Source organism: Ochotona princeps, chromosome 1, assembly GCF_030435755.1.
Source record: "Ochotona princeps isolate mOchPri1 chromosome 1, mOchPri1.hap1, whole genome shotgun sequence".
In the NCBI taxonomy this organism is placed as follows: domain Eukaryota; kingdom Metazoa; phylum Chordata; class Mammalia; order Lagomorpha; family Ochotonidae; genus Ochotona; species Ochotona princeps.
Window position 1 is genome coordinate 25,746,729 of NC_080832.1, and position 22,284 is coordinate 25,769,012.

The window sequence follows — 22,284 nt, forward strand, 5'->3', positions numbered from 1 at the left end:
TTTTCACAGATACTGGAATGACATAAGCATATAAAAGTGGGGCCAGCATTAAGTCGCAGGGACTGAAGCCACCATTTGCGGGAGGAACACTAGTGTGGTTTCCGGTTGCTCTGCTCCCCATCCAGCTCCCTGCTAACATCCAGGAAAAGCAGTGGGAAATGTTCCAAGTGTTCGGGCTCCTGTCATCTATATAGGAGACCCAGGTTGAATTCCTGGCTCCTGGCTTTGGCCCGGCACAGCCCTAACCACTGTAGCCATTTGAGGAGTGAACCAGCAGATAGAAAAATCTTTCCCTCTCTCCCTCTTGTGTAACTCTGCCTTTCAAATAATAAAATGAATCTTTAAAGACAGGAAATAAGTATTGTTCAAAGTAATAGGTTTGCTGTTGTCCTTTCAGTGAATTAAAAATAGCAAATATATTGTAAAAAGAATAATTTCTGCTTTAATTTCTGGTCTATCATCCAACAATGATCTTTCAAAAATTCTTTGGGGTCTTCAATGATTTTTCAAACTGTCCAAGACCTTGAGAACCCAAAGTGAGCCATGTGCTCCTGACCCATGCAGCAACCTGCAGGAGCCTGATAGGCAGCCCTGTGGGGGGGGCACAGCTGCTTCCCAACAAATACAGATGCAGAGGGGACCCAAAGGATGAGGGGACTCACACAGGCTCTTTCCTCCTGGACAGACCAGGACTAACACTCAAGTCTGCTTTGCCACCTGCAACGGGAGCTCCTCTGTCCCGTGCCTTACAGCTCTTGCCCTGTCGTTGCCCCTCTCTATTTATGCAAGTGACAGGTGGATGACCAGCATAAGCTTCTCTCTAAAAAAGCAGGACTTGTGGGCTGGCCTTAGTATATTACGATGACCTCATTATTCTCCCCTCGGCCATAAAGGGCTTATGGAGGGGAGAGTTTGAATCCTGTTCACACAGGGTGTGGCTTGCTTGGCCCTGACACCAAGCCCAAGCCACTTGACCCACTCGCCAACTGCATCTTCCACCAGAGCCTGGAACCTTGCCTCACTCTCTTCCCACTTGAGACGGCACTCCCTTGGCCCCTCCGATAGAGACATCCACACTGAAAATTAGAGAGCGCCAGGTAATCACCTTAAACAAACATTGACAAAAGCAGCCCCTGGACTGGAGGCTTGGGCACGCACACCTTAAACTAACAAGTGCTTTTCTCTTACTCAAACATCCTGTTGACTTTAAATCACATCTATATTTTTACTACCTCTGCAAGACCAAAAGAATTCCCTTCCCATTTTCAGCACATACTATGCAGCTGGCCTTATCTAGCTAGTATGCTATTGTCCAGCTTTATTCCAAAGATGACGTTCAAATCCTGGAGGGCAAATCTAATGACTGTCCCACAGCTTGAGCCTGAGAGGCCTTCGCTCAGCTCCTGGCTCTGCCCTCCCCAGCCACCCGCTCTGTGCACACTGGATACTCCTTCCGGGTTCTCTCCTCCTGACAATCAGCTTCTGAAATAAGCATACAAAACCTCTTTTGTTATGGAAGAAGCATCTAGCAGCAGGCAAAAGCAAAAAAAAAAAAAAAAAAAAGCAACAAGATGTGATGGTTCAGCTGGGGGTGGAGGGTGACTACTATTTAAATACAACAATTCTCTCTGGACTTTATTTACTATATTGAAAATTAGCTTAGATAAGCTCCCACTCAAAATATGACCTGTTCAGACCTTTACTTTATCCCTAAAATCCAGCCCTATTCTAAAGTTCTCTGTGTTTCTGCAGGCTCCCTCATTCCCTCAATGTAGCCGTCTCTCACATGCAACATAGCGCGGTGTCTAAGGAACTACATTCTTTGCAGCCTCACCTCTTGCCTATATCAAATCAGCAGACTCTCAGAGAGGGAAGGGTTAGTTAATTACATAATTACTCAGGCTTCCCCAGTGGGTTTTGCATCAATTCCCAACTAAATCTCTTCTTAAGGTTTCTTTTCCCCTTACAGAGAAGAAAAGTCAATCCCCCTCATTTTCTTCAAGGCCACACAGACATATCCATCTCAGCAGCTCTAATAATTCATGGCCATCCTCTCAGTCTGAATGTAGCATACCCGCCTCTTTTAATAGTCCCTTGGAAACTGCACTTAAAGTTTTTCAAATATAAAGCGTTCTAATCCCTGTTCCTTACATTAGTAACTTGCACTCATGAGCCCAAGAGATTGGGCCATTCTCAATGCTTCAAATAATTTCTCTCATGAAACATAAGTTTATGTATTTTAGCTCTTCGCATAAAATGTGCATCAGAAAAAAATAAGGCTGCATGTTATATCAGAGAATGGGAGTGCTAAGACACTACAGTTGAAGTGATTTTTTGAGTGTGGCCAGCTGCTGGCCTCGGGAAGCCTTGGGATTTCCCTGTCTCCTGGCAGTGCTAAAAGCCTGATACGAGAACAACATAGTTGAGGGGAATGCAAAAGCTCGCAGAAAAATGTATTTCGAAGCCCAGTTTGGCACAACAATTAATCTGCTGCTTGGGACCTCCCATTCTGTTTCCCAGTGCCTGGGTTCCCATCTGACTCCTAGTATGCACCCTGGGAGGTAATAAGCCCTAGGCTAATCCCAGGCTCCCTGTCACGTAGGAGGGAGAGCCAGCTTGAGTTTCTGAGTCCTGCCTTGAGCTCAGCCCAGTCCTAGTTTTTGTGGGCCTTGGGGAATGAACCAGCGGATGAGAGCTTGCTCTCTCTCTCAAATACAAGTCGCAAAAAAATTTTAAAAGCCAAGTTTTGGTGCCCAAAATTTTAACATCCAGTTTTCATAATATGTATTTTCCACAAACTCTATGACATTCCCTATGTTGCACCTAGGAGGGTTCCTAGAATACAAAGTAAGATTTGAAAAATGCTAGCTCATGTCTTGAGTGTCTTATTGTACAGAAGCCAGAATCCAAAGATATTTAAGAATATTGAGAAAGATCAGACTATAAAAACATTTAAGAGATCTTCTATATAACAATTATTGGACTTAACTTGAAAAGGATGATTGGCCCTGTGGAGTAACGGGTTAAGCCACTGGCTGCAATGCCTGCATCCCATCCAAATACTGCTTCACTTCTAGCTGCTCCACTCCCAATCCAGCTCCATGTCAATGTGCCTGGGAAAGCAGCAGAAGATGGCCAAAGTGCACAGGCTCCTGCACCCACATGGGAGACCCGGATGAAGCACGTGGCTCATTGCTTCAGCCCAGCTCAGTTCCAGCCGTAGTGGCCATTTGCATAGTGAATCAACAGATGGAAGATCTCTACCTTTCCTGCTTTTTCTATATCTGTAACTGCCTTTCAAGGAAATAAAATATTTTAAAAACCCAGATGTTGAAAATGATACTGTTAAAAACACCTTGATGTGCTTAAAATAGCAGAATGTCAGAATTGTAACTAACGCTGATTATAGTATGATTACAATATTACTATTATAATAGAGGAGAAAATGGTGGGGGGGGATGGGAGGGCGGGGAGAATCCCTGTACCTATGAAACTGTATCATGGAAAATAATAGGAAAAAAAGAACACTTTAAAAAGAAAAATATACATCAGGACATTACATAATTACATATTACTATTTTTAGACTTCAACTGTACATAAAGTAAAATTTTGAAAAATAAATATTTAATAAACACAAGTTTCCAAAGAACCAATAACCACTTTAGTCTTTGCTTCAGGCCTTCCCTAGGAAAGATCTAGGCAGAGGGGAAGTGGAAGGGGCACAAATGCCTGATGTGCCACTGACATCAAATCCGTGAGCTCAGGTCTCTACCTGTCTCTGAAAACATTTATAATTCATCAGTGTAAACAATTCTCAGAGGCATGATTCAAAAGCAAAGCAAGGACTCTGTGCCCGAACTGCCAACCCAGTAGAATCCAATATGAAACCACGCACAGCAAAAGCTCCACCCTCATTCCTAGGAAAGCCCCGGGTTGAGGTATGCAAAATGGAGTACACACTGCTTCCAGACTCCCTTTCCAAAGGCAAGTACTACAAAATAGACATCAGCTATGTGTCAAAGGGAAGGAAGAGTAACCACGTGAGTATCTCAGTAAAAATATTACCTTCCTCACAGCTTGTAGCATCCCTCAAGGCCCAAACTATCCTGCTCTCATGATAGGCTGGGTGACTTAAGCATTTCTTATTTAAATGATGACCTCATCACTTACAAAGTTGGGACAATTAACTAGGGGAAGCTTTCTAATTGAGAGCTAATTATAGGTCTTCCTTATCAAAGAGACTGGAACACAAAAACCATTAGAACTGACTTAGAGGCTGGCAGATAACACCCAGAAGAAACTGAGTTACAAAATAGTATAGCATCATCACTTACACTGCTTTCAAAGGTGACCAGAACAGTCTTCCACAGCAATAGGGAAGGGACAAGGAGGAACTTGGTGGGGCTAGTATTGCGCTACAGGTGTTAAGCTGCTGGGGATCCCGTATCAGAGCACTGGTTTGCATCCTGACTGCTCTGTTTCTGATTCACCTCCCTCCTAACTTGCCTAGGGAAGCACAGAGTTATGCCCCTATCACCCACATAGGAGTTTCTGGATCCTGACTTCAGTCTGGCTCAGCCCTGGCCATTGAGGCCATTTGGATCAGTCAATGACAAAGCTCGCTCACTCTCTCGCCATTTTACTCACATCACTTTTTAAACAATAAAATAAATCTTTAACAAAGAGTAAGGAGAACTAAGTCTTAAGCACACCTGAATTTCCCACCTGAACACCAGCATCCCTCACTGCTACAGGCTACTGGGTGTGTTCCTCTTCCTTCCAGATGGGATGATGGGTTGTAATGCTTCCCTGCAAGGCAGGGCAGTTCAGGTGTATCCCAGGACAAGCTCTCACTCACTCACTTGCCTCTCAATCCCAGCAAGACTCACATAGTCCCCCAGACTAGATTAATGCTTCCATCTTTTGGCATTTTGTCGGGTTCTTAGTGTAGAATCAATACAACAGCACAGCGGTTCCCAATCTACCTGGAGTTATGTGGATGCCTCATGAGAAGGACCTGTCCTCACATAGATGCACATCCTCCATGCAGTTACCATAAGAAGAGAAGGTTCAGGAATCCCACACCTGCTTCTTTTGCCTCCTTTTAATGGTCATGGCAAGGGGAATACAAAATTAATCCATAACACACAAAAAGCAGAAACACTTAAGAGGCAGAAAATGCCCACCAAAAACAGCTACAGAGGTGTTTTCTATTCTCATAATCATCTTTTTTAAAATAAGATTTAATTTTTTTAGAAAGTAATATTTATAGAAAGGAGAGACAGATCTTCCATCTGTGCTCATATGGGATCCTGGTATACACAAGGCGAGGACTTTAACCTCTAGGCCACTGCACTGGGCCCATCTTTTTTTTTTAAATGTTTATTTTTTCTATTGGAAAGGCAGATTTACAGAGAGAAAGATCTTCCATCTGCTGGCTCACTCCCCAGATGTTCACAAAGGCTGGAGCTGAGCCTATCCAAAGCTAGGAGCTTCCTCCAGATCTCCCGAGCAGGTGCAGGGTTTCAAGTCTTTGGGCCATCCTCCATTGCTTTGCCAGATCACAAGCAGGAAGCCGGATCAGCAGTGGAGCAGCTGGGACACAAAGTTGTGCCCATATGGGATGCCAGCACTTTTAGGCAGAGGATTAGAAAATTAGTTATCAGGATGGTCTCTATCCCCTTCTTAAAGCAAACAGTCTTCTCTCCAATTTTTGCAGATGTTTCATTCTTCAGTCAAAACTCCTACGCCTTGGAAAAGTTGCTCCCGGGTTCTAAGCACAGATCTAAAGCATTACAGTAGATCAATGCAGCAGAAAAGCAACGAAAAAAAGCATATGAAGAATAGGAAGCTACTAAGGATGGTTCTCTCCAGGTATACATGCTATGAATGTGCTCCTATGCTACATGGAAACTGGAAGGTCTCCAACACCGCACAAGGAGGCACATGCCAGCAGCATCTGGACCAGGTGGGCAACAAGAGGCAGAGGTTCGGGCAGTGCTCAGTCACCATTGGGAGGAATGGGTGGTGGAGGATCATAAGGATGAATGGAAAAAATGCTGTTAGCATCTTCCTGGGAATGGCACCTGCCAGGAGAAAGAGATTAAGCTGAGGTTGGCTCTGAGGAATCCCAGAAAAGGGGAACACAATGGCAGTTGGGATGTGGACTTGGCTGAGTTGCTCCCAAAGGGCCACTGAGGCATGCCTTCAACAAGATAATTCGAGGAGGAGAATCAAGATGGCGGAATAGGGTAAGGACACGTTTAAAAGGACAGAAAAACATTTAATCAGGATGAAGCAGAGATGACACATTCCAGGAAACAGGAGAGGACAGAACAACAGCAGAGGGGTACCTGGAAACTGACAGACACAGGAAAGCAGCGGACACAACGGTGTGGTGTTGCAGTGACTGATACTCCAGCAGCATTCAGCTAACAGCAATCTGAATTCCACCAGCAGCCAGAACTCCACCAGCAACCAGGTGGGAAGGGACTTTCACTGGGAGCCTGGGAGATGAACCCAGAAAAAGAACTGTCCATCCTGCTGGTCCATTTGATTTGACCAGGAGCAGAGACAGAGCAGCAGATCTCAGATGGGCAGTGTGAGAACAGGGTGGATTTCATAGCCCAGTCAGCACCCTAGAGCTGAATTGGGTGCCATTTTGCTTAAGGAGTCAAAAGCAAAGCAAAGGACTGAGCATACACTGAGCTGGGAGTGAACTCTTCTCTGACTCAGTGAGCTGCAGTGACAAGGCATTCTAGAGGTTCCACCCAAGACAGGTCTGGGTAGCCCTCAGATCTGACAGCCAGCAGATCAAGAACTCTAGTAGGAGTACGTCAGGCAACACTTTGTACACTGTGGCAATAGCTTTAGGACTTCAGTGAACTGTGCGTGTACTGATCTCGCAAGAACTCACTGAGTTCTGTGGATTGCATTGGTCCCACAGGAAAATAATACCGACTGTGACATCGTATGGGTCAAAATAGGTCCGTGTGGCACCCAGATCTAACGTCCAACAGGTTCTGACAAGATCAATGCCACCAACAACATAGCTATATAGGACACCTGATGTCCCTCTAATCCTGGGACCTGCTGCACTGGAAGTGGGAGAAAGGTTGCAGAGACAACAGAGTAGCCTCAGCACGGTATCACAGGAGGTGGAGAGTGGTGAGCCAAGAGCTGGGGCTGTGGAGACTACAGTGGAAATCTAACGTAAGAACCCAGACCTGGAACTTGCTGGAGGGAGTGGCATAATTGACTGCAAGCAAAAAGTTGTATACCAACTGAAACAAGTAAAATCGCATTGTAGGGCCCGGCGGCGTGGCCTAGTGGCTAAAGTCCTCGCCTTGAACGCCCCGGGATCCCATATGGACGCCGGTTCTAATCCCAACAGCTCCACTTCCCGTCCAGCTCCCTGCTTGTGGCCTGGGAAAGCAGTGGAGGACGGCCCAATGCATTGGGACCCTGCACCCGTGTGGGAGACCCAGAAGAGGTTCCAGGTTCCCGGCATCGGATTGGCGTGCACCGGCCCGTTGAGGCTCACTTGGGGAGTGAATCATCGGATGGAGGATCTTCCTCTCTGTCTCTCCTCCTCTCTGTATATCTCACTTTGAAATAAAAATAAATCTTTTTTTAAAAAAAATTGCATCGTAGACCTGTGGGTGACACAGCTTAGAAACCTGCCCAAAGGAGAAGACTCTGCTAGCCAGAAGTACAATGACCAAGAGCAAAAGAAGAGACCAAGGCTCAATGAATATTACTGAAAACTTCCCTGCAAAGGACCAAAACCCTATGCCAATCTCAGAGTTCACTGAGGAAGACATCGAGAAAATGGGGACACAGAATCCATAAGACTCATTTTAAAGATTCTGATCAACAACAAGAAACACATACAAGAGTTTGAAGAATTTAAGGAAGCAATAAAGCAAATCAAGGCTGATATATCAGAAATTAAGAACACAGTAAAGAAAATTAAAAGTACAATGGAGAGTCTCCAAAATAGAATGAAGCAAGCAGGAGAAAGAATCTCCGAACTGGCAGATATTTGCTGTCACCAGGGGGAAGCAAACAAAAAGCTGGAAGCAGAGCTGGATCAGGCCAAAAAAAGTATTCAAGAATTGAAGAATTGAAAGACACTGTCAAGAGACCAAATGTAAGAGTTATGGGAGTCCCAGAAGGTGCAGAAAGAGAAACTGGGTTTACAAATATATTTAATGAAATAATAAAGGAGAACTTTCCTAATCTAGAGAAAGAATTGGGAAATAAGATCCATGAGGGGCACAGAACTCCCAACAGGCTTGATCAAAAGCTACCTTCACCAAGACACATGATCATCAAGCTGTCTTCAATCAAACAAAAGGAAAAGATCCTTAATTGCGCACATGAAAAAAAATCAACTGACATATAAAGGAATGCCAATTAAACTCACAGATCTCTCACAGGAAACTCTACAGGCAAGAAGAGAATGGAGTGACATATTCCAGATTCTAAAAGAAAAAAATTGTCGGCCTAGGATAACATATCCAGCAAATCTTTCTTTTGTCTTTGAAAATGAAATAAAATGTTTCCACAATAAAGAAAAATTAAAAGGATATGTCTCTTTCAAACCTGACATACAAATGATGCTTCAAAATGTTCTCTTGACAGAGAAGAGGAATAGCACCAAACAAAACCAAAGGCAAATGCTAAGAATATCCCAGTAAAATGACAACAGAAGACTAAACCAATGAACAACCCATTCCTAAACTGACAGGACCAAAGTACCACCCATACATATTAACCTTGAATGTAAATGGCTTAAGCTCAATCAAACGTCATAGATTAGTAGACTGGATTAAAAAAACAAAACCCATCTATTTATTGTCTAGAAGAGACACACTTCAACAATCAGCGGAAACTATATCTCATGGATTTTGATGCTTTTTGTTAGTTTCATCTCTTCAAAACACTTTCTTTTGATTAAATTCTTCAATCACTCATAGATCATACAGTAGCATCATTTTCTTCAAGAAGGTTCTTGATTTTCATTTCTTCAACTACACGTTAGTCATTTAGTAGCATGTTATTTAACTTCATGGTGTTGTTCATTTCTTTTTTCTCCCTGATGTTGATTTTGTTTTGTGGCTTTTCATTTAAGGGGATGTATAGTAGCTGTGTAATGGAGACTGTCATATCTAGTAACATGTCATTTAACTTCATGGCATTGTAAATTTCTATTTTTCTTTCTATTGTTGATTTTGTATTGTGACTTTTCATTTGAGAGGATGTACAGTAACTGTGAAATGGAGACTAACATCCAGATGTGAGGATGCAGTGTAGTATGCATTTCTACTTCCAGACAAAGATGGACTTACAATGAAACTCTTTACTATATCTTGACAATAGGATGCTGGACTCTCTGCCATTATCCATGCCCGCAATGATGGACATATGATTGTGTCTGAAGAACTATACTTTAGTAATAATATAGATGAACTCAGGGGAGGGGGGAAAATTGGCGCAGGGATAAGGGAAATGCCAGGAGCCTATGGAATTGTATCATAAAATAATAATAATAATAAAATATAAAATGTAAATTAAAAAACAATAATTAAAAAAAAGGTAGTTCGAGGATTTACCTCAGTTTTTTTATTATTTATTATTTAACTTCAGTAATTACATTGTATTATGTGACACAGTTACATAGGTACTTGGGTTCTCCCCACCCCTCCCACCATGGTGGATTCCTCCACCTTGTTGCATAACCACAGCTCAAGTTCAGTTGAGATTCCCCCATTGCAAGCGTATACCAAACATAGAGTCCAGCATCTTATTGTCCCGTCAAGTTCAACGGCTTCTTAGGTATACCCTCTCTGGTCTGAAGACAGAGCCAGCAGAGTATCATCCCAGTCAATTGAAAGCTCCAACATACCATCAGCAAAAATTTACATCATCATGGAATTAATTGACATAGTAATGAGTAACCAATATGTACCTCACAGTTTTATCTCCTCCTGGAGCAGTCCTGTTAAGTCACCTGGTCTAGAAGAAAGAACAAATCTAGACGGGGGCAGGAAGGCTGGGGGTGCTTTCTCTTTTGAGAAGAAATCTTTAAGTCTAATTCATGCTGGTGGTGAAACGGAATCAAAACCTTTCTATAATCAGTGATCTCTGAATGGAATATTGGTTAGGCTCCTGGTAACAACTACAGCTGCCAGTACTCCTTGGTCTAATACTGAGACACATTAGGCCAGCCAGGGTTTGGCAAAGCAGAGTGCATTATTTAAATTCACAGTAGTACTGTGGCTATTGGATTGGATGTTGGACTATAAGGTCTTCTGTTTGGGCCCCACACTCTAAGTCAATGGGATATCAGAAGTCCTACTAGCAAAACTAGGATTCATGTGGGTGCCAATTCTTGCAATACTGCATTTTCCAAGAATCTAGGAAACAAGACCACAAGTTCCCTGGGACATGTGGTGCCAGGTTTTCGAAGTAGTTTTATCCCGTCAAAGTTGTTTATGGGGCACTTAGCCTGGGATACAAAGTTGAGCAGCGTGCATAGATGGGTTCCTTGAGGATGGGACTGAGAACAGAGCCTATAACCTGCCAAGAGGTTGGTGTACTCCATGACCGAATTTTCTTGAGTATGGGAACAGCACGAAGGAGATCAGGGGCACTTTTACTTCAGAGCTTGACAAAAGACCTCAGGACACCTCAGCACAGTCCACAAAGTAGGACAAGGATATGAAAAGGCACACACTGGATATTTTTTAAGGAGAGAGCAACTTCAAACATATAACACTAGGATGCTAACATCTCATATAAAAAGAAATCTTCTGTTTTTTAACCAGGAACCTTGTAACCTTTTGCTCTTAGCTTTGGCTTATCAAAGACAACCTTGGACAATGGTACTGTACTCCAACTTAGCTAATGGTCCTGGCACCTTAGGACTGGTAGAGGCAGTGAAATGCTTTCAGTAAAATCCAAGTCCAGGAGGGACAGAGTATCCCGGAGATACGCCACACATATCCTTTGACATGGGAAAAAGCTTATGTCCCTGATGTCACATGCCATTGAAGTTCTGTTCAAAGGAGGACAGAAACCAAAGTGTTTAGTACAGAAGTTGCAGAACCAGTGGAGACACAACAAAGTCTGGCTGCTGTTATTGGTTGAGTAGGAGTTGTCACCTCCAAAACTTATGCACCTTCTCAAACTCTTGGTGTTAATTAGATAGAGCCTTGATCTGAGGATGGTATCAGAAGTGGCAACATTGGGAGGTCTGGGGTCCTGTGGAGCAGTTTCTTTCTTGAGAGGACTAAGAGATGGCTCCCTTATTTTCTGGTTCATTATACGACCCTACTTTAACTACTCTCCACCAGATTCTGGATTATGGGGTCCTGCAATCCTGTACCCACAAATTATAACATGCACCTTATCTTTGCCCAGACAACTCTTCTTGGTTATTTCAGGTTAGATACCATAGAGCAGACAGAAATGAGGCTTCTCTCTGCAACTGGGAGACCTTCCTCACTGGTCTTACACAGAATGGAACCACAGTACACTGAAAACCACAGTAAAGATTAATTATGCTTAAATGCTACAACTAAAAAGAAAAAATACTACAAAATGTCCATGATGAACAAAATATGCAGTATTTAAATAAAGATAAATCCCAGTGCCACATTCCTTCCCCTCGATCTTTCACATCCTCGCCCTCCCTCCTGGACTTGGAGCATGAACCTCTGCAGAACTTGACAGGAAACAGTGGCTGAAAAAATCAGGCACCTCAGCCTTTCCACTCATAGTTGGAGGGATCTACGGTACAACTTACCTCTCCTCATCATGGAAAATGTATAATATGAAAAACGATAAGCAAACTTCAACTTTTTTGCTCTAAAACACATTTGTTTTTAATTCCATTTTCCACTAACTTTCGGAAGGGCCCTCTTACAGCTGCAATGAGCTATGTTGCCATGATTACTAGTATCTGGAGTTTCAGATCCACTGGAAAGAACAGAACTGGGCAATCCAGCCTCAACGCCAGTAGGTGAATTTAGCACTCACAGCCTAGATCCAGAGGCACAGGAACAGGGCAGGAATTCATCAGATGGCCAGGAGCCTCCCCAGGGAATGCCCAGTAGGATGGCAACAATCTGGGAAAGCAATGATTACAGTGCCACCAGAGACCACAGTTGAGGCATAAACCAATCGCCTTCTAACAGAGTTGGAGAAAATGGAAGCTCTTCAACTTTTCAGGGAAATAAGATCAAATACATTCAAGCCATCATGGCATGGAGGAGAAGGGGGGAGGCGTAGCAATGTGTAAGAAGCTAAACATTCTAAAAGCTGTGGTTTCAAGAGCGCTTGAGCCAGGTACGTCTGGTGAGAGCTTCATGTGACACATGCATCAGTCCTAAAAAATTCATAGCAAAATCCATAACAGTTCTCAATAATCCATAAAATGATCAGGTTATTTTGGTTCTATTAATCTGATTGCCACAATCACAGAGGAAAAGCAGGGGAATATAGGTTGAAAGGGTGGTAGACCATTGACATGTATGACAGCCAAACGGAATATGGGACAGACTGGAGTAGTCTGCTACACATACTGGCAAACCAGGGCAGGGGGCAGGTCTGGTGGGGGTTATTGTGGGTCGCTCTGACTAGGCTGCAGCTCCCACTGGTTTATGTGAAGGCCGAGTGTGTGCTGGGCAGAACCAGGCTGGACTGCAAACACCCATTGGTTCCAGTGGAGGACGGGGCTGGAAGCAGAACCAACCCAGCAATTGCAACCACAAGCTGATCGTGGCGATGGACTGTGCCAGGCCCTGTACTTGCTAGTAAATACAAGAATCTGGTCTGGGAACACCTCACACAAAGTTTCTTTCGGAATCCCCCCAATCGAACTGCCAGACTCAGAACCCTAACCATGAAAGGACAGGGGACAGAACGAGTCAATCAACCACCTCAGCTATATGTTGGCAGCAAAATACTGAGCAAGTGGAGACTCTATGATGGACTATGTCAATCAGTGGATTCTTCAATGACCTCATCGTGCTTGGAGTGGTGAGATTGGCACAATTCAGAACTGTTGAACTATCAAAACCACTTGAGCGAGACCCTCGGAGCATGCCCCACATCAGGGACCTGGGGTGGGTGGGGGACTGGGTGGGGCTTCTCCCTTAAAATCTCCCTTTACCTCAGATATATTAAGGAAACAATATGGAAATAATAGTCTTACCCATTTTCTTGTGCCCTTGGACCTTTTTACCCTAATTAACTATGCAAAGATTGTCAAAAATATAATTAAAAAATGGGACAAAAGGGTGGTAGAAGGAGAGGACAGAAAACATTTGCTGTAAATAAGTAACCCTTTGATATGAACGTTTGTGTTCTCTCAGAATCCAAATATGGGGACCCTAGCCTCCAAGGTGATGGTGTAAAGCAGTGTGGGCCTTTTGGTGAGGTCACTAAAGCCAGGGGATAATGAGAGAAACGAGCAGTTGGCAACCTAGAAAAGGGCCATTGCCACAACCTAACCAGGCCAGCTTCCAGATCATGGACTCCCAGCTTTGAGAACTTTCAGCTTTCTGTAACTTAAAAGCCACTTAGGCTACACTATATTGTTACAACAGCCTGACCAATTCTTGCTTGATAGTTTCCAGGCCTTACTTCTAGGCTAGCCACAACAGTCAGTGACCATGAATGCAAACTTACAGGTTAGAGATATTCTGTCACTGTTAGGGAACATACTGAGTGGACTTCTGCTATCAGAGGAGGAAGACATGGAGCTGGTGACCTCAACCCAGGGCACAGCCTTGGTGATCAATGGCCCCTGGAGGTTGAGCACACTACAAAAGCCACATAGGTCACAGCTTTGTTCAACCCTACAAAGACACATGGCAGACTTTGAAGAAGACAGCTATAAGCAAAATCCATGAGGCTGAAGCCTCCTCATGGAAGACTATGGACTTTTAAGACCAAAAACAAGACAAAGAGCAGGCAGGTGGGGAGACTTTCCTGTAACTTTCTACTAATGACTTCAGGAAACAACTCCCAGGATGTGTTCCCTAACCCTCCTCCACCTCTGACATAACCTCTCACCCACGTTCTGCATGAATGTCCATCTTCACTTTCAAGGCTGCTCGCACTAACAGTGAGCATGTGTCCAGCAAAAGAATGTTGGGAATAGATAAGCAATGGCTCCTGAAAGTTCCCTCAATTCCATCCCAAAAGTATGACCTTGGGCTTCTCCTCTAGGGTGACCTATATGTGAATGAATGTAGTCAGTGACATACATCATTCATTTGACACTTGGACTTGGGTTTCTATAGGAAGTCCTTGGAGTCATAAATTGGCAAAAAAAAAAAAAAAAAAAAAGATAATACAATACAGATCTCACAAAGGTCCTAAGGATTTTAACTAGTCATACTAATGTGCATAGCTGATTAGAATAATGTCAGTAATTATCAAATGGCAATATATATAACATTAAAGTTATATATGGCATAAGGAAAATAGAAAAACACTATAGCTAAAGGATTTCAGATTTTGAAAGATCCCGTATCCCCTTTCAAAATAAATAAGAATATCTACAAATAATCATTTCTAGGTGATTATACAGAAATATAAATCTGAATACAAAACCAGTAGAATACAAAAGGTGGTTTATAAATTATGTGTTTTTTATCTTAATAGAAGCATTATAAAAATAACATCCAGTTTTTTTCTCATGAGCAAAGGTTTATTCTATCTATATATTCAATAGAAAGATGCCATATAACCTAACGATTGGACAGAATCAGTGCTCACGGCACACAGAGTGCCTGCAAGATCAATCAAAGGATTAAAAGGGGATTGATTCGCAGCAGAGGGGAGAAGCCCATTACCACATTGCTCCTCATTGCATCACTTCCCTAATAACATCAAACACTAACTCACACTCTGATGGACTCAAGAGCTCTTTTAGCTCTAATTATGGCCTTCTCCTATATCCCAGGGAAGGATTTGAGAGGTTCCCGTTAAGGCAAAACCACAAATAGAAATCTCCCTACACATATACAATTCTAGAATAAACCAACACTATCACAACAGTGTTTAGGGTTCCTAGTCATCTGTGTGGGAAACCTGGATGGAGTGCCTGGCTCCTGGCCTCAGCCTGGCCCAGACCCGGTTATCATAGCCACAAGAGAGTGAATCAGGGGATGATTTCATTTCTCTCTCCCCCTCTCTATTACTTTGCCCTTCAAAAAAGCAAATATTTTAAAGAAATGTAAAAATAACTCTGAAAGATTGTTTTGTCTCACTTGCAAGGTTCATTCCTTTGTACAAGAATGATGTTAATATCATTGTGTATCTGAAATACAATAATGCAAACCCTTTTGTGTACAGGATGAAGTCACCAGCTGTTCATAAGAATAAATGCTCTGGATTTTATTTCCAATAATGGTGAAGATATGCAAAAACTGAATTTACATACTTGGTCATTGTCCCTCATTCAGCAGGGTTCCCACCACTTTGATGATTAACTCCCTCAGGAGAGCTGGCTCAAGGATGTGGCTTAAAGGAGGACATTGGGCCCATTAAAACTGTTTTCTCTAACTCAATTGGCCACACATACAGACCATGAGCTGGAAACTACCAGAGGCCATTTGATAAACACTGCCAACCAGTGGGTCCAGGAACCTGTGACATCATCATACCTGATGTCCCACATACCACCCATCCCAAACCCAGAGGGACAGAAAGACTGTCAGATTAAACAACACTTTGACTTTGTACTGGAAAACAAACTTTACGAGCAGGGGTCAGGATTTTTTTTTTTCTCCTAAAGCCACCAATGAAACTCCAGAATTCCATTTTTTCCACACAGTTGACAATGACATTTAAACTTTCTCATCATAACTTTAAATAACCGCAAAGGCTATCCTTATGGCATGCTGAGCTTATTAGAATTTTTAATTAAAGCCTGTCATTATTTAAATGGATCTCACAAAACCTAAACACATCAATTTGAAAACACCTTCATCCAGCAAAAAACAGATGAACAAACTCTCCTTTAGCAACAGAACGTATTGCAGGAGAAAAGACTGTAGGTTTCCATTCCACTTTCCTCCAAGCATTTCATTTAAAGCTTTCATTTTTTTATTAATTACATTGCATTATGTGACAGTTTCATAGGCACTGGGATTCCCCCCACCACTCCCCAAACCCTCCTCCCATGGTGGATTCCTCCACCTTGTTGCATTACCACAGTTCAAGTTCAGTTAAGACTCTTTCATTGCAAACATATACCAAGCATAGAGTCCAGCATCTTATTGTCCAGATAAGTTCAACGGCTTCTTGGGGAGACCATCTTTGGTCTGAAGGTAGAGCCGGCAGAGTATCATCCCAATCAATTAAAAGCCCCAACATAACATCAGCCACAATTTATAACATTATGGAATTAATTGACATAGTATTGAGTAACCAATACGTTAAAAGAAGAAGAAAGAAAAGAAAAAAAAAATGCAAGTTCTTAACTACATCCTGTGCCTCTTCATTGACATTTCAATTTTAGTATATATACAACCAGGTTCTATTCACCTTTAAAAGGTTATAGATTATTCAGCTGTCTTGTGTCTATTTTCATTATAGTATTTAGCATTTTATAGCATTGAAGCATAATTTTGCTGAACCTGGCTCTTTTTCGGGTAGTCTAGACTGGCTTATAATCTAACAAGACATATGTCAACAGCTTAGGTGCAGAACAGTTTTAGGAGGGGTGTGCAGAGAAATCTTCAGTACCCTAGTGAGGAGTAACTGATCTTTGTGACCCACCTAGTATGGTATAAGTGAATCCACACTGACCGTTTCCTGTCTGATTCTAAGCTTTCCTTGTTCTCTATCTATTCTAGTTGTTCTAAAGCTTTACTTCTTGAAAGGCTTTCATTCATCTTCCTATTTCCTTCTCTGTAAAAGTAATGCATAAAGTTATTTTTTTTTATTTCTGTGACTGTAAACTTTGAAGTGTACAAACTTCTTTTAGATTGAGCTATCATTAGTAATGTATAGAATTTACTAAAAATGAATAAGTATGTGTCAGATGTTAATATAGATAACATGGAAAATACAATTTTATTTGAAATTCATTTCTGAAGAAATTAGGGCTTTTGTTCATTTTTCCTTCAATTAGTTTAGATATCTATGAATGGAGACTCTTCTATTACTATAGGAAATAGAGATTGAGCATCAATTCCACCCCTTTTCTCTTTCCTTTTTATAGCTTTAAGTAGTAAGAGACCTTTTGGTTTTTTTTTTTTTTTTTTTTTTTTTTACAAGGATTGAAGTGGAGGACACTTATTATTTAAAGATCTTCTATCTAGATTAGATCCTCCTTTAATGTTCCCAAATGCCAAGAAGTCATAATCACCCAACTGCCAAAAAGATGCTTGCAGTGTCCTCTAACCATCCACTCTGCAAACATGGGTACTAATGTTTTCATGGTCCTTTGGTTGTGGAATGAGATTTTAATGCCCCAGAAAAACACATGAAAGTAAGATTCAAAATGTTAATAGCCATGCTTTTCCTTTGTCAAATGAAAAAGTGGTGGTAAAATGTGAGTTGGAAAGGAAACGTGGCAGAATCAGCTTTAAGGGAAGTTGGGGTCCATTTCTTGGACCCCTACTCCTTCCTTCACAATTCTCTGCATATTCCCGCAGAGCCTATGGGAGAACATGAAGAAATGCCCTGTGTAAGAGAAATCTGTTGTTGCCATATTGTTCCCTTTAGAAGCTATACACGCACAAAATTCTCTTTAGTTTGACTAAAACACGAAATCCTTTCTAATATATGAGCTGATACCAGATGTTATGGGAAAAATGAATTTTTAAAAAAGGTAGAGACATAATTCTTGCTCAGTCTACTTGAAAGGAAAGAAGATGCCTCATAAATCAGTGTCCTGACAGTAGAGAAACCAGACTCCACAAACGACATGCACTATTTTGTATAATCTCAAGGAGAACCCTGGAAACAAGCCAAAAGCTCAATAATAGGAAAACTGCTAAATAAATTATGTTGCAGTCATATGGGGAGCTTCAAAAAGTATATGGAAAGTGCACAATATGAAAAAACTACACCAAGTTCAAGAAAATTCTGCACCAAAATAAACTTACGTTGAGTTACAGTTTTCGCTTTTTCAAAGTACCCTGTGTAATGAGTAACTTCACATTTTCATTTGAACAATGTGTATTGGTATTGGAAAAATGTTCTTCACTGTGGTGTATAATGAAAAAGTAAAAGAAGTAAATTTCATAGTAACCTATAAAAAGACACGTGAGTAGAAAAAGACAAAATCTAACAAATTGTCCTCACTAGCTATACACCTCAGGGCAACTGAGAATAACTGTTTTGTCTCTAGTTCCTTCCAAATTTTCCACACAGGACATGCATTTCTCTCATAATGAACAGAATAAAAAAGGTTTGGAAGAGGTAAGGAAAGTGGAGAAAGGGTTTCCTTCTGATGCCTGCTGTGTGTAGGTGTGGGGACCTCACCAGCCACGTGGCATCTCAGCATCTCCCAGGGTTAATAAACAGGGACAATTAAAACCCACATCCCCTGGGGCAGTAAGGCTGCTTCCTGCCAGCAGGGGTGCCGTTTTCTATTCTGTAGGAGGAAGACAGTACCTGGTCTCCTCCTAACCAATTGGAAACCTTCACCACTGAGTTTCATGGTTAGTTCCTTGTGGTTAACAGACATCACTCATTCCACCAACAATTGCTGATCAACTAAGCCCACTTCATTGTGTTGACCTCATGAAATAATGCCAGTTGACACAGATAAAAAAGTCACCAGGCAGTATGTTGTTAACCTATAGGGAAACATACAGACAATGTTAATCTGTGCTACATAGCATGGTTCCCACCTTACCTTAGCAAATGGGGAGGGATCTTGACAATAGTATCCAGGCCTCCCAAGGTTTCTGCAAAAGGAGAAATAGCAAGTTAAATACATCAAGATGAAGAGTCTCCACTGTACACAGTTTTCACTTTGCTTTTTTTGGAAATTCCTATAAATATGAATTAGTCAACTCTCAATGATATGCACACAAGTCATCTTTGTTAAAATCTCTCTGCTTTGATAGCTCTGGAGACTTCCCTGAGCTTGCTTCACTATCAGAGAGGGAGAGATTAAAAGCTAGAACACATTTCCCTACAGAGAATGACTAAATTCCTAACCAGAACCAGAATGCTAATTTAATCTAGATACAACTGGCTATATCCATGCATTTCCATCTCCTTCAGCAATAGCTCACATTGTTGGAGACTTGCAAATTTACAAAGCATCTTATGCAATTCTTACACACTTAAAGCATGGTAGATTGAACTTTTCTAATTCCATGCCATAGATAATGGATACTGGCTGGAAGGCTCACCCCAATTAATCCAATATGGATATATAATACTTTACCAAGGTTTGTGGACTATTCCCATAATTGTTCCCATTGTAGAGGCAATTGTAGAAAAAAAAAAACACTATTCTCTTCCCCAAATCCTTCACTGTCTTAATTGCTCCTACGTGTGTCCAGTTTTTCAACTTAAATTGTGTTGCCTCCTCTCTAATTCCTTAGACTCAAAAGCATTGTTGGCGTGAACTAATTCTCCTTGTGGAAAGAGAAACATTTCTTTTCATCTGCTACATTTGATTATACCAAACATAATCTGAAGGATTATCTTCAGCCTGCAGAAGAGAAAGACCAAGAGGCCAGCACTCTGGCCCAGCAACAGGGCAGCCACCCTTCTCTCCAATGCTGCTCCTTGGCACCTGCCAGAGGGGTGGATGTTCCTTGTACATTGGTGCAAATCCTTTATGATTTTTAAGGTAAACAGAATAAACCATTTATTGAAACATTATGTAATAACACAAAATTTTTGATCCAATGCCACATTGGCAAAACATTTCTCCTTCATAAACACTTTACTTAAAACACAGCTAAATTAAAACAATCTGGCCAAACCGAGAAAATATTTCTGGAAAAAAAAACTTTTATCATTCAATGATTGGACAGGGCTTATCTAGCTTTTCCTGAAGAGTCTAAATGGAGAATAGTAACTTAGAAACCAATCAAAGGTTAAATTTTCCTGCTCACTGGTCCAAACTCAGAATTCTCACCATACGAAATAAAGATTTCATAGACTATCCTTTCCTCTCTCCATCCAAAATAAACACAAGAAACAATTAGGGATAACAACTATGTTTAAACATTTTACTTGTTACATTCACATTTTGTTTTTGATAACTGATCAACCAAAGGCATGTAAAACCAAAGCAGAATCCTGTGGGAACCAATAGGCCAAAACAGTGGACTGGAGAAGACCTATCCATGAAACTGCAATGTGAGCCGAGCAGGGTAGGTGTTGCTGGGGAGACGAGGCTAAGGCAGCAGGTGGAAGGACTGAGGTCAGGATTCAGGATGAGAATGCTAAATGAAGCTGTGTGATACAAGTGCAGGCCACAGCTCAGAGGCCCAGCAGGTAGCATGGCAGGAATCATGACATGCCCAGGACAATTCAAGGCTGCTTGCCAAAAGGAGGTAATGAGACTGAACAACAAACTCAGCATAGTTTTCCTCCCTAGGCAGAGAGGTCTGTATACAACTCAGGATGCTTAACAGTGCCTGACTCCCTGCAGGAGTCAGATAAAGGCAAAGAAGAAACCATGCAGTCTCACTGTGAATGCAGCAGAGTACGGCCCCCAAAAGAAAACTGGTGGTAAGTGGGGAACCCAAGGCAATGAGGGCCCAAAGGGCAAGAAGCAGAAGCCTGCTATGTGGCTATTGCTGCAGGATGCAAGAGTTTCAGGAGAAGAGAGTATTATGGAGGAACCAATGGGGAAGTGTCTTGCTCCTGGTTCCCTGGCAGCTTGCGATACTGTGCCATGGGGGTAAGATTCAGTGCTTTCGTCTCCATGAACACCCACTTCACAGGGTTCCAGTGAGGAGCAGTAGTCTGGCACAGTACCAGTTTCCAGCTACCTTCCCTGATCCACTGACATTTGGGCCAGGTGTTGAGCCAGGGAGCCCATGTTAAGGACAGAAACATGGTTGGGAAATTCAGAGTATGCATGTTAGCTTCAAACAGTGATAAATGCCCGAAAGGAAAACACAGGGAATGGATCCAAAATAGAACAGGAGATCCTGCTACACACTGTGTGGTCAAGCCGTCCTGTAGGGGACAAGGAAACTGAAAATTATACGTGGAATTAAGCCAAGGAGGTGGCTTGCAGAGAAGGAATAAGTTCAAAAATACACCACGGCTGGAAAATAAAACATGGCTAGGGACACAACCAGCCTCCTCAGCCTGCTGCAGCCTCTCTGGATGATGTCAGCCACCATCTACTGGGCTTCCTGCCTGAAGATCTACTCCTGACACTGCACTGCCTTCTCATCACACCAGCCTAAGACATGGATGAGGACCCAGGCCCAGCACCAGTCTGAGAGGTGGGTGAGCACCCAGGCACAGCACCAGACTGATACATGGGTGAGGACCCAGGCCCAGCACTTTGTGCCCCTTCTCCAAACACTCTCATCCTAAGCCAAAGCCAAATCGTTCCAGAGGCCATCAGGGATCTTGATCAATCTCCCCTCGCCCAACCGCTCCTGCCACCAGGCTCCTTGTTCATTTCCTAGGCCACCAGACACTTCCCTGCCTCACAGGCTCCTGTTGTACTGCTTTCCCTGCTTAAACTGCAACGACTTCTTCCTTCCAGGCCCCCTTTCTCGGCTGCTTTCCCTTCTCCTTTAGTTGGCATCACTAGAAGTTCTCACACGTACTTCATTTTTTGATCCACAGTATTAACAGCAAGCTTCTTTATGGATGCAGCCTAGGGTTTTGCCCGTTTTGCTCCTTATGGTGTCCTCCAGTGCATGGAGTAAAGTCTGGCACACAGTAGATGCTCATCAACAGGGCTGGAGCTGTGCATAGTGGGCTGGGCTTCCTCCTTGCAGTGCTAGCATCCTGTATGGGTGCTGGTTCAAATTCCAGACACTCCACTTCCAATCTAGCTCTCTGCTAGTGACCTGGGAAAGTAGCGGAGACTGGTCCAAGTCAATGGGCTCCTGCATCCACATGGGAGGCCTGGAGGAAGCACCTGGCTTTACATCATCTCAGATCAGCTCAGCTCACGCTTTTGCAGCCATTTGTGGATGGAAGATCTTTCTCCATCTTTCTTTCTCCCTTTAACTCTGACTTTCAAATACAAATAAACATTCTTTTAAAAAATAGTTTAATGAGATATAACCAATCATGGTATATGTGAGTTAATG

At 42.4% G+C, this 22,284-nt stretch overlaps 1 protein-coding gene across 1 annotated transcript in view; it reads right to left on the bottom strand.

The window, feature by feature from the left end:
- The window catches only part of ARFGEF3 (ARFGEF family member 3), a 172,907-nt gene that overhangs the window by 145,541 nt on the left and 5,082 nt on the right, over window positions 1-22,284 (bottom strand). The window contains exon 2 of the mRNA XM_004587269.3: window positions 18,891-18,942. Coding sequence (XP_004587326.2) covers window positions 18,891-18,942 — 52 coding nt within the window. The remainder of the gene's footprint in view (window positions 1-18,890; window positions 18,943-22,284) is intronic.